Consider the following 11,278-nt stretch of genomic DNA (forward strand, 5'->3'; position numbering starts at 1 on the left):
TCGGTGGGGCTATGAATCCATGCTGGGTTTCAGTCAGAACTAGCTAGAACTTTAAAGGAGCTCTCCAATGTGCTGAGCCCATAGGTGCTAGACTCCACAGGGTTCAGCACTTTGGATAGGTCGTTCAGAGCTCTGGCTGGTTCTGACTGGAACCCAGAATGCAAACACAGCCCCATCGAAATGGGAGCCACCAGCCTCCACTGATCACACACTAACTTCGTGTCCCAGACATGCATCACCGGCACAGGTCTAGTGTGCGCACTCGCGTGTGAATGGTGGTGTGCATGCGCTCCGGTGCGGATACAAAACGGGCGCATGCATTTCTGTGCATGGGCAATGGTGTCTGTATGCAGGGGAGCGATGAGCGGTGGACGTAGGCAGGTGTGTAGCCTACATGCCTCTGTATAGACGGGAGTGCACTGCCATTTTCAGCCACCTGGTGGTACATTGATCACGTCACATGAGTGGCAAGAAAGAGAATCATTTTCTAGCGGCTCCCATATGGTCTAGCGGTTAGGATTCCTGGTTTTCACCCAGGCGGCCCGGGTTCGACTCCCGGTATGGGAAGGGCGCAAATTTTGTGTGTCTGTCCTCTGTTATCCCTTATTTGCCTAGGATTTGTAAATGTACTACTCACTCTTGCATTGCGGGATGTCGGGCGAAGTAGAAAACATTCTTCAAACTTTCCAAGTCGAATTTTGTTTCTAAACCTGCTTTAGACGCTCTTGACAGTTTAAAGTGGAGTACAAAAGTTCGCCTTCTATCCTGGACATTCCATCGCAGTAAAGCGTTATGCTTTCCAACAAGCTGCCATTTGTAGGTGGAATGTAGAAATGTAATCTTATTATAGTAATAATGATTGGCCTCCCTGAAAAACCAGGAAGGATAGAAACATGAATTATAACAACCTGTTTTGCTAGACAGCCTGCCCCTCTAGCATATTTGATTACGCTTTTGGAAATGCTATTAGTTTAAAAATTGCAAATGAAGAGTGCATTTATCAGAATTTATTTGAAAACTCACAAAGAGTCGGAGACGACTGAACGAATAAACAACAACAAACAAGGGTGAAAGGCGGTAAAGTAAAATTATATCTTTCCCATACCGGGAGTCGAACCCAGGCCGCCTGGGTGAAAACCAGGAATCCTAACCGCTAGACCATATGGGAAGGAACTACTTCTATTTTCTAACCCCTTGTCTTGTGATACACGGAGCGCCAACCACTCATGTATTTTTGATTCTATGTCCAAAAACCTTATTCGTTTTATATCACAAATGCAGAACTGTTCGGGTTAAAAAAAAACAAAAAAAACCCTTTACTAATATTCTTTTTTGGCCTGAAGAGCAATTTAGTGACTGGGGGAAAAAGACTTCTTCTTTTCCCATACCGGGAGTCAAACCCCAGCCGCCTGGGTGAAAACCAGGAATCCTAACCGCTAGACCATATGGGAGACAGCTGCGATTAAAATCGGGCAGCATGTGGTCCAATCCAAAATAAACGCGCCACCTATAGGTGTATGTAGGAATTGCACTTCTCGGCGCAGGATTCCTGAAAGCTTCGGTGCGCTGGTTCATGGCCAGTGCTGGGACCATAAACAGAATTGTGCAGACATCGAGAATGTCAGATTCCACCCCGCCTTACTCCATCCCTATTCGAGTTTTCAAAAGCCAGTTCACCCAAGCAGAGACGGGAGCCCACCCATTTATTGCACATTGATCCATCACCTCCCCATTATCCTGCAGCACCAAGCCAGCCCCCTCTCTCCAGCTGGGTCCGCAGACCAGCAGGCTAGGCTCGCGCTTGTTTTCAAAAGGAAAGCCCATATTTGGGAAAGTTCTGATCCTCCGAAGCCAGACTGCACGTGGTGTGGGTTGGGCTGGTTGGCGGCGGGGATGGAAAGGCACTCTGCACATGCTCGGGACCGTCCGCGTTTAGCCCCTTGGCATGGAACAATGAGTTCTGCTCTAGAACTGGCACAGCCTGCCCTGTGGGTGGCCCATTGCTGTTAACGTTCGTGGCATGTAAACGAACTAAAAGTCTCCAAGGCCGCTTGAAACACTCGAATAGTCCCGATTCCAGCAGCAGCGGAATCTCACGTTCATTTCTGGCGTGGTTCTTGTGCGCTGCAGGAATGGGCCAGGTCCAGGTGGAATCCTTTCTGCGTCATTCCACCGGCATTTATTTCTGTTAAAGGAGCAGAAGTCCTGCCAGCCATAGAAGGGAAAGGCGACCCAAACCACACTGCTTCGAATAGCTCGACGGCTGCTAAATGAATGACACGAAATTCTGTACCCAGCCGCGGCCTTCTTCAAAAGACAACCTTCTTTCTTTTTTCCTTCCTCCTTTCTTCCGGTGTTCTAAGCTCCCATAGGCGGGATCTACACTACTGCTTATAAAGGTTTATAATGGTTATGACAACTGTTCAGGCCCAGGACACATTACAGATACAGTTTTCATACTGTTTTTTTAAAGTGCTATATCCTGCTTGGTGTAGATCGGCCCCTGAGTCTGTGAGAAGTTTAGATACAGCTCTGCACAGAAACAGCCATAGAGGTGGTTGAGGATGATTGAAATACGCATCGGAATGGTTTATTTATTTATTTATTTATTTTATTACATTTATATACCGCCCCACAGCCGAAGCTCTCTGGGCGGTTTACAACAATCCTATGCATGTTTAGGGCGCAATCCTATGCATATGTAGACAGGGAAAAAATAGTCCCAGGCTGGATGGGGAACGCTGAGAGTTGTAGGACTTTTTCTTTCTGTCTGTCTAAACATTCATAGGATTGCACCCTAAAAGAGGCTTCCTTTATTCCCATAACAACCAACTTATTAAAGCCAAGATCCCGAAGCCCTGTGCGGGAGGAAAAACACCACTCTCGTTTTCCCTTCGCTCTCCTTCCCACTCTTAAGTGAGACACTGGCCTGGTTCAGACAACCAGGCAATGCATTCCCTTAACCATTTTGTGGTTAAGCAGCATGGTTTAGTGTGTTGTCTGAACCAGGCTACTGAAGGTGCGGGTTGGGGGGACTCCAGTCCAAATTGAAGAATATGGAAGTGTGCTTTTAAATGTCTCACCACGAGCAAAACGTATACAGAAAAGAGACAAAGAACCTCTTCAAATTGAAGTGATCGCTGTATTTGGAAGCGCGATTGTATTCTCGGCAATTAACTCGCGATCTCCCTTTGTGGAAATGTCTTCTTCCTATTTCATGATTTTTTCTCAGCTAGCTGGATGTCAAGGTAATGCAAAGAGACGAAAACTCCTGTTTCTTCTGCTATTATTGTGCTTGCATTTGTGTCTTTACACAAGAGGTCACTAGCAAGCCGTTTCAGAGATCCGTGGGGCGCATTTTAAGTTCGTGTGACATTTGTGCTTGTAATCGCCGGTACAAGGTGCGATTTCCTATCGCTTAGCTCTTGACCTAGTTCCAAAATAAAGCAGTTGCGACTTTTTTTTATTTTGGTAGTATTTGATTCTCCGTCGTACACAACTCCCCGGTTTTTAAAAAGTACGATTCCCATACCGGGAGTCGAACCCGGGCCGCCTGGGTGAAAACCAGGAATCCTAACCGCTAGACCATATGGGAAGGAACTGCTCAAAATCTTGCTCGTTCAGCACTTATAGTTAACTGGGTGTTAAGCTCACTTAGCTGTGACAAGAACTATCGTTCTGCTGTTTGCATCTTTTTATTTTTCTACAGAGATTTTTTTTTGCAACTGGTTTTCCAAAAACATTGCTGAGATATCCAGTAATTCTTTGTGCACAGGTAGCTTCCACCTGATTTATCCACCAGATTATATTTACAGCTTCCTCATTGCCCTGTACCACCCTTCCCCAACGTGGAGCCCTCCAGATGTTTTGCACAACTCCCTCCAGCCCCAGCCAGTATAGCCAATGGTCAGGATTGATGGGAGTTGTAGAGTCCCACCCTGGAGGGCTCTAGGTTGGATGTGATGATTTCCCCTCCCCCAGTAACTTCTGACCTTGCTAATCTTCCCATGAAATTCCAGCAGAAATCATGAATCAGACAGCTAGACCACAGAGATGAGAATGAATACTTTGTCTCAACTGGTGATAACACAAGAGACCGCTGCTACTGCATTCTTATTCCAGGAAGGGTGCCTTCACACGCTTACTTTGATTTAACTATCCCCTTAACATGCTCATAGTGAGCAAGATCCAAGAGAGAAACAGGAGTATGGACTCCTGTTTGGAGAAGAGGAGCTCCATATGGTGGTACAACTTCTGGGTGCCTGCATTCAACAACTCACAGTCTTGAGAGTGCAGGACATCAAGAGTGGGCAGAAGCCAAATCTGGATCTACAGGTACATCTTTAATTTCTAGATCAGCAAGGATTTCTGATTTCCAATTGTTTAACAATGGCAGCAATAATTCCTACACTCCTCACTCCGTATTATACTGCTGAAATGAAGAAAGTTTGGGTACAGGAATGGGTTTTGTGTGGAAAGACCGTGAGATGTATTTAGTTTTGGTACTCAAAATGAACCCCTACACTCAGAATTGTTTATTTCTAAATGTATATGTCTTTTGCACTAGGCTCTGGCTTTCAGGGTGAAAAACAAAATAGATCCAACAACCCTGACATCTGCCCACGCTGGAACTACATTACAAAGAAATAACGATTTCCATCTGATCCTTTGACCTTAGTGCACAGCTGCAAGCACTTGCACCAACGTCCTAACCTAAGAGCAAGAATGGAACAGATAGATTAGGACACACACACACACACGTGTTTTTTCTGGTTTTGCATCTCCAGTTCTGGAGTCTGGACATGATAACATGATTTTGGTCATGCCTGCCAAAACTGGTGAACTCCTGGGGGTGGGGGGAATCACTCTGTTGCTCTCAGCTTTGCTTTCTACTGGATTTGTATTTGTTTCATATGCTTCAAATGACACACTGCAAGAAAGCATGAAAAAATGAGGGGGGGGAAAAGATTAAGGTAACCTGCCTGTAAGAATTAGAAACGGGCAGGATGCAATTCCAGACATTGGGGTAGGCTTTCCAGCTATGTTGTGTTTCAACTAGCACACACACAGAGACCAATTCCACCAATGCACAAGCACAATAAAACACAAACTTATCTGAAGCTTATAATGTCCCTTATTTATTAATTGGAATAGTATATACAGATAAAAATAGTAGCATGGAACAACTGCAGAGTTCGCAGGGATCAGTTCCAATAAATATTGGTAATAATTCCTCACATTCCTATATCCATAATCTCAGCAGGAAAATGGTTACAGCTCTTCAAGAGCAGCACTGCTTCTCTTTGGCAGCAAGCTTGTGTTTTCTTTTCAGCAAAGCATGGTAACGTCTCCGAGTGGTCTCAATTTCACTCTGTAATGAGGCAATTTCTGCAGCCAAGTGGATTCCTAGAAGAGGAAAAGATAAAAGAGGGTTTATTAGTTTAAATGATGCACAAAGAAAGAGAAGCTACTTTCTTCATCCTATGGGATGCTGGCTCAACTGAAAGACTCCAGTCAACAGGACATCGTAGACTGGGTTTGGACAACACGATAACCAACGGTGGGTTAAATAGTCAACGGTGGGTTATTGTGTCATCTGTCGGGACTTTTTCACATCACAGTTGGTTGTTCAGCCAAAATAAGCAACACAAATAACCAACGCTGTGCAGAGTTGATTATTTGAACAATCGTTGATTATTGTGTTGTATGTCGGGCACCACTGATTATTTTGTCACAAACAATTGGTTATTTTTGGTGACTACAGAACCCCTGGCAAGAGCGACCAAAGTGGCGGCTGCCACCCTAGTTCGGCTGGCAGAACTCACAATGGCTGAGGGGGGATGTGTCAATCAAACACATCGTTGACCAATAGTCAACTCAACGCTGGCCTTAATCCACACCACTGCTGATTATAATCAAGTCGTGTGGGAAGTACTCGCTCAATAATCAACCATGGAGTTGATTATTAACCCACCATTGACTATTGTGCTGTCCAAACGCAGCCTTAATCTTCCCTCTCTGGAGGCATCATCCACCTGCTCATGAAGGCAAAAGGGGCGGGGTGAAAAATACCAGCATCTTTTAGCTTGAAGCTCTTACTGCCAGTAACTACTTCGGAGAGGCATTTCAACCTTTTAGAATGGCCAGGGGATGGGACGAGGGACTGCACAAAAGCCAGGAAATGACCAATCAGGTGGAAAGGGGTGTGGTTAGGGAAAAGGGGTGTGGCTGTTTGGGGAATCCCAGAGGGCCAGATCGAGGGGTTGAGGTTCTGCACCAGTGCAATACATCTTGATGGCACTTCCTGTTTCCAACCAACTGTGACCATTAGAGGGCACAACTGAGGCAAGCTAAGTAGGGCTTGCCCACATCAACAGCAAGGCGCTGTTACCCAAAGGGAAGCTTTCAAACATGGAGTGGAAACGAGGGCTGCGTGTCACTAGCGTTTTTCTTAGCTCTTTGGAATGTAACCAGGAAGGAAAAGTGCCAGTTGCATGATGTGTGGTGGTAACAGCTGCCATTTCCCTCACCTTCTCGGAAAGTCCTTTGGGCTTGTCGGAGACTTTGGGGCACAAGGATGCCAAACCAGTTCAGGGGGTCTCGGTACCCTACTCCTTCTGCAGGCTGGGTGGCTGCATTCTCGTTTTGGGCTGGGCTTTCTGTTTTTCCTGGTCCCTTCCGCCGTCGTAGAACTGGAAACATTAAGACAATACCTTAAGACAATAGATCAGGGCTTAATGTGCAGAGAAACAGCCCTCCTATGTCTTTATTTCAGAGACCTTGCAGTTCCAACCTTGATGCCTCTACATATACATAGGCTTCCATATACAAGGTATAGGCTTGAACATGTGAATGAAGAAAAGGTATCTTCCCAGAGGTTCAGGAGAAATTTACCCCTATGTCTTGGAGACCCATGGCTGGAGGAGAAACTTGGTGCAAAGCTAAATCTTGCCTGCAGCTAATAATAATAATTCCATTTCTGCTTCTTCATGAATTCTTGTTGTAGCATTTTAAGGTTTCATCTCCTTGAATTCCATCTTACAATAGTTGCTACTGTCAAACTTCCATTAGGATCTTTGAACACAACCCTTCATATCTGTCATTACTCGGTTCAAGGGTCTACTGTTTGGAACTAGGACTTTAAAACCTCCTGTTTTGAAGGGTCCTTCTTAGGGGTAGGCAAGCTGGTTCCTGCCAGATATTTTGGACTACAACAACCATCAGCTCCAGCCAGCATGGGCCAGCAATCAGGAATTATAGGGAACTATACGCCAAAATAGCTGGCCTACCCTTGATTCTATGGCAAGTACTTGAGCTTGTATCCAATGTTAATCTAACAGAAATCCCATTCATTTCAATGGGTCTACTCTAAGTAGGACTAGTGTTGGATATAATCCTAGATTTCCAGAATGGTTACATCTTTGCTTATGGTTTTCATTACAATTACCACCAACTTCTGATTTTAATAGCCATTTGGCAGGGGGAAACAGGTTAACCTACTGAACCTCTTCATGCCACACACCTACTAAAAACACAGATATACCCCTATCAAGGCCAGGAACTGGCATTCTGATCACAGGGTCCCATTAGTGCTCATCTTCAATATCCTGCTGTCCCAAACATGCAGTTTGAAAGCCTTGTGGGTTTCTTCCTTCACCTTGCTCTCTGGGTCCGATTTCTTCCACAATAGCTGTGCCTTCACCCTTTTGTTTTGGAGCATCTTCTGAGACCACCTGAAACTCCAGCCGACCCTTCTCTCCCTCACTAGATCGAGCAAAGAAACAGGAAGGCACAAGTCTGAACACATAGTTTGGCAAAGATTAATTCTCCGGCTGCAAGCAACAGGACAGGGAATATGGCCACTTTTTATTTATTTCATTTTTATCCCAAGGAGCTCTTGGTGGAGCAATTCACACTGGCTCTCTTGACCATATATCTTAGAAATCAAGAGAGTTGAAGTTCTTCCAGCACTGCCTCCAACAGCAAAGCAATCTAGCAAGGGAGAAGACAGACCACCTTTTGACATGAAGATGTCTTCCAGTTGGCTGCAACTCCTAGGTTGCAGAGCTCCGTTCTTTCCCCAGGATCTAGATCTTTATCAAAGATATCAAATCTTTTCACTCCCTGCAATGGAGCATGGGACACCTACTCCCAGAGTTACAAGTGCCACCTAAGCAAATGAGCAATTACAAAGCGTAAGTTGTAGGAGAAAAAACATAGAAGGTATCACTGAAGCATCATCAGTCGCAACTACCTTGTTTTCTTCTTCCAGATTAAGTGCAAAAGCACCTGCTGATTACCACTTCCTCTAAATTTAGATGATTCCACACGAACTGCTTTACCAAGGCTATTACCCATTTAGTGCTACTGTCATTCGAGGGGGAGAGATGAAGCTGGAAATCATCACCCCTAACAGGAAGGCCAGCCCCTCTCCCTTCTCATTGGCTGTAGCCCCCCCACCCGCCATGGGATTCCTCCCCCTTCCCAAATTCTGACATTGCCCCCCTCACCTGATTTGCATCCGAACGAGTGGAGTCATCTGATGGCCATACTGCAGGGTAGAGACAGAGTTGTTCCCCATGGCATAGCGGGACTTGGACAGTGAGAACCATCCCTGGAGAGGCAATTTTTTTTAAAAAAACAGATGTTAGTGTACGCTGTGGTCCTCCAGATGTTGTTGGACTGTTGTCAGTCCTCACTGTTGAATAAGCTGTTTAAGGCTGATGAGAGTTCAGTCCAGCAACATGTGGAAGGCCACAAGTTAATCATCCCTGTGTTAAGAGACTAGGTGACTCTGCTTAAGAAGCACCTTCGACAGTGGCACTTTCAGAATTTCTCTGGAAACTCCGTAAGGAGTAACAGTCACAGGGCTAATCTCGGTAGCAGCCACCAACTGGGGTTGGGGGGTGGGCTAGGGAGAGATCCCATAGGTGGGCAGAACAGTATTTACTTTTTACCTAACTCCCCTGAACCAAGGTCTCACCTCCTCTACTAAGCCGTTAAAAGCTTCTCTCTTAGACTGGAGTGTCTCCAGAACATGAAAAAGGTGGAGGATGAGTTGATCCAACTCTTCACATACTTCGGCTGTTCCTATGTCCTCTGTAGGAGCCATCTGAAATGAAACCTGTGTAACTGCAATTTGCTCCTATTCATGCCTTCTCTTTCCTTCCCTCTGTTGTCCTCCTGCTACCCCTAAATCTATATTGTAAGCTTCTGTCTTCATCTTGCGCTGTTCCACAAAACACCACATCAAGTGATAAAAAGGGATTGGACATTTCACGGAGAGCAGGTCTTTCAAGAGCGATTAGCTCCAATGCCTAAATGAACCTCCATGTTCAGAGGCAGTATGTATTTATGTATTTGTTAAATTTGTATTCTGCCTTGCCATCAAATAGTGCAAAAGGCAACTAACAGCAAAAATACAACAAAACAATAGAAAGTAAAAAACAAACAAACCATAACAACAAGGCAGGTATAATGTCAATAAAAACACCCAATTTAAACTAAATGCAACACATTTATTATTTGGCCCCATTCAGACAACGCGCTAAACCACGCTGCTTAACCACAAAATGGTTAATGGAACCATTTTGTGGTTAAGCAGCATGGTTTAGTCTGTTGTCTGAACCAGGTCATAGATGTCAGCTTGTTGGCCAAAGGTCTGTCTGAATAAAACCACCTTTGCCTACTGGCAGAAGGTCATCAGAGAAGGGCAAGGAGTTTCAGAGCCTGAGAGCACCCATTGAGAAGGCCTTCACTCAAGTTCCTGCCAAACACGCTTCAGACATTGGCGGTAGAGAAAGCAGGCCCTCTCCTGAAGATCTTAAAACATGAGCAGGGTCAACAGGAAGAATGTGGTCTGCCACATAAGCTACTCCATCATGTAATGCTTTGTAGGTCATAATCAGCACTTTTGAGTTGTGGTCAGAAACAGACTGGTAAAGCTCTTGTAACACGGGAGTCGTATGCTCTCTATAACAGACCCCCCCCCCCCCCCGTCAATCTGTATGCAGAATTCTGGGCCAGCTGAAGTTTCTAAACACTCTTCAAAGGCAGTTCCATATAGAGAATATTACGGTGGTTCAAATCTGTGGCCAGCTTTGACATTTCTAGACATGGGTACAGTTGGCTTCTGAACATCAGATGCTGGAAGGGTTTTTGCCTTCACGCCCTGCTTATAGGCTTCTCCTTGGTTTTTCCAGTTGGCCACGGTGGGAAACAAGATGTTGGATGAGATGGACCTCTGACCTAATCCAGCAAGCCTCCTCTGATGGTCTCAATGTTCAAGAAGGCCAAATAAAGAGTTTAGATGAACTCAATGTCTCGTTTACCTTTCCGTGACTTTTTAGAAGGACCTAATAAAAGTGATATTGGAATTTTCCTATCAAATTGGCGGAAAAAGACCTTGGTCTGCAGTTGTTGCCTGTTAGTGAGAAAAAAAAGACAAAACTGTACCTTCTTATGCAGATACAACTAAGGAAGTCTGTTGTCGTGTTGGTCCCCAGCTAATGAAAAACGGCTCCTACTTCGTCTTCTCCGAAGCGGCCTTTCCCCCAACTGCCCACTAGACCCAATTCCAACTTCAGATGTCTTTCTATCAATCCAGACCTCCAAATTCGCCTTCTGCGCTTCCTGCTCATCTGACCCTGAACGATCACTCCGCCTTCTTTTCCTCAACCAATCAAATCGCAGAGTAGGGGTGGAGATAATAGGTCTTCGGATAACGGGCACCGTAACTTCCCTTTTTGAAGCACTCCCACTTCTTTTTCTTTTTGCCTTATCTCTATGGGCCCCTGAGTGGCGGCCATCTTTGTTAAGGTACAACTCTTTGTGTTAATGCAATTGCTGATGTCTTGACGGCCATCTTGGACAAGGGTGATCGAAGCCGATCCAGCCTGCCTCTTACCAAAGAGGTGGAAACATCAAGTACTGCAGAGACCCTCACTTCTGGTTCTGATTAGAATCCTCCAGTTGCGAGGTGGAATTACATCAAAATGAAAGTAGAATTAGGACGGAGTTAAGAGTCTCGCTTTCGCTTCGGTGCTTCTTTTGCGGTCTCACTAGATGTTGCTGAAATAGAACTCGGGGTTGTTTAAAAGAAAAGGGGGTGAGGTTGTTGGAGAAGAAAGAAAGAGGCAGGGAATGAAGAAGTTAAGTCTCACCATTTTACATGAATTCAGTTGTATTTCACCACTTTTGCCCCGAAGATGGAGGTTTCTACCAAATGCATTTGGAAACCGGAAGTCTAACTAGAGAACCAATTGTAGAGCCCTTTTCG

The 11,278-nt window shown here is 45.2% G+C and overlaps 1 protein-coding gene and 3 non-coding genes across 5 annotated transcripts; 1 reads left to right on the forward strand and 3 right to left on the reverse strand.

Annotated features, from left to right (window-relative positions):
- Positions 1 to 495: 495 nt before the first annotated feature.
- TRNAE-UUC (transfer RNA glutamic acid (anticodon UUC)) lies at positions 496 to 567 on the forward strand. The gene has a single exon. It is a non-coding gene; the product is annotated as a tRNA-Glu (tRNA).
- A 529-nt stretch (positions 568 to 1,096) lies between these two features.
- Positions 1,097 to 1,168, reverse strand: TRNAE-UUC (transfer RNA glutamic acid (anticodon UUC)). Its single transcript has one exon. It is a non-coding gene; the product is annotated as a tRNA-Glu (tRNA).
- Positions 1,169 to 3,523: 2,355 nt separating this feature from the next.
- Positions 3,524 to 3,595, reverse strand: TRNAE-UUC (transfer RNA glutamic acid (anticodon UUC)). Its single transcript has one exon. It is a non-coding gene; the product is annotated as a tRNA-Glu (tRNA).
- Positions 3,596 to 5,111: 1,516 nt separating this feature from the next.
- Positions 5,112 to 10,616, reverse strand: CCDC115 (coiled-coil domain containing 115). Of its 2 annotated transcripts, none has more exons than XM_063123095.1 (6): positions 10,456 to 10,616; positions 8,984 to 9,112; positions 8,511 to 8,614; positions 7,658 to 7,764; positions 6,531 to 6,692; positions 5,112 to 5,406 (listed from the first exon to the last, which is right to left on the reverse strand). In XM_063123095.1, the coding sequence occupies exons 2-6, from the start codon at positions 9,110 to 9,112 to the stop codon at positions 5,282 to 5,284; spliced, it is 627 nt and encodes a 208-aa protein (XP_062979165.1). In that variant the 5' UTR covers positions 10,456 to 10,616; the 3' UTR covers positions 5,112 to 5,281. The 2 variants fall into 2 exon arrangements, with proteins under 2 accessions (XP_062979165.1, XP_062979166.1); XM_063123096.1 differs by lacking the exon at positions 10,456 to 10,616 and adding an exon at positions 10,332 to 10,343.
- Positions 10,617 to 11,278: the final 662 nt, after the last annotated feature.

This window comes from Elgaria multicarinata, chromosome 3 (assembly GCF_023053635.1).
Source record: "Elgaria multicarinata webbii isolate HBS135686 ecotype San Diego chromosome 3, rElgMul1.1.pri, whole genome shotgun sequence".
Taxonomy (NCBI): Eukaryota; Metazoa; Chordata; class Lepidosauria; order Squamata; family Anguidae; genus Elgaria; species Elgaria multicarinata.

Bases quoted from the DNA above. Each gene is read 5' to 3' on its own strand.
- CCDC115 (XM_063123095.1), bottom strand. From the start codon at position 9,112: ATGGCTCCTACAGAGGACATAGGAACAGCCGAAGTATGTGAAGAGTTG. The intron at 7,765-8,510 runs GTGAGGGGGGCA...TGCTCGATCTAG, and splicing joins CTCGTTCGGATGCAAATCAG to TGAGGGAGAGAAGGGTCGGC. The intron at 6,693-7,657 runs GTGAAGGAAGAA...TAATGTTTCCAG, and splicing joins AATCGGACCCAGAGAGCAAG to TTCTACGACGGCGGAAGGGA.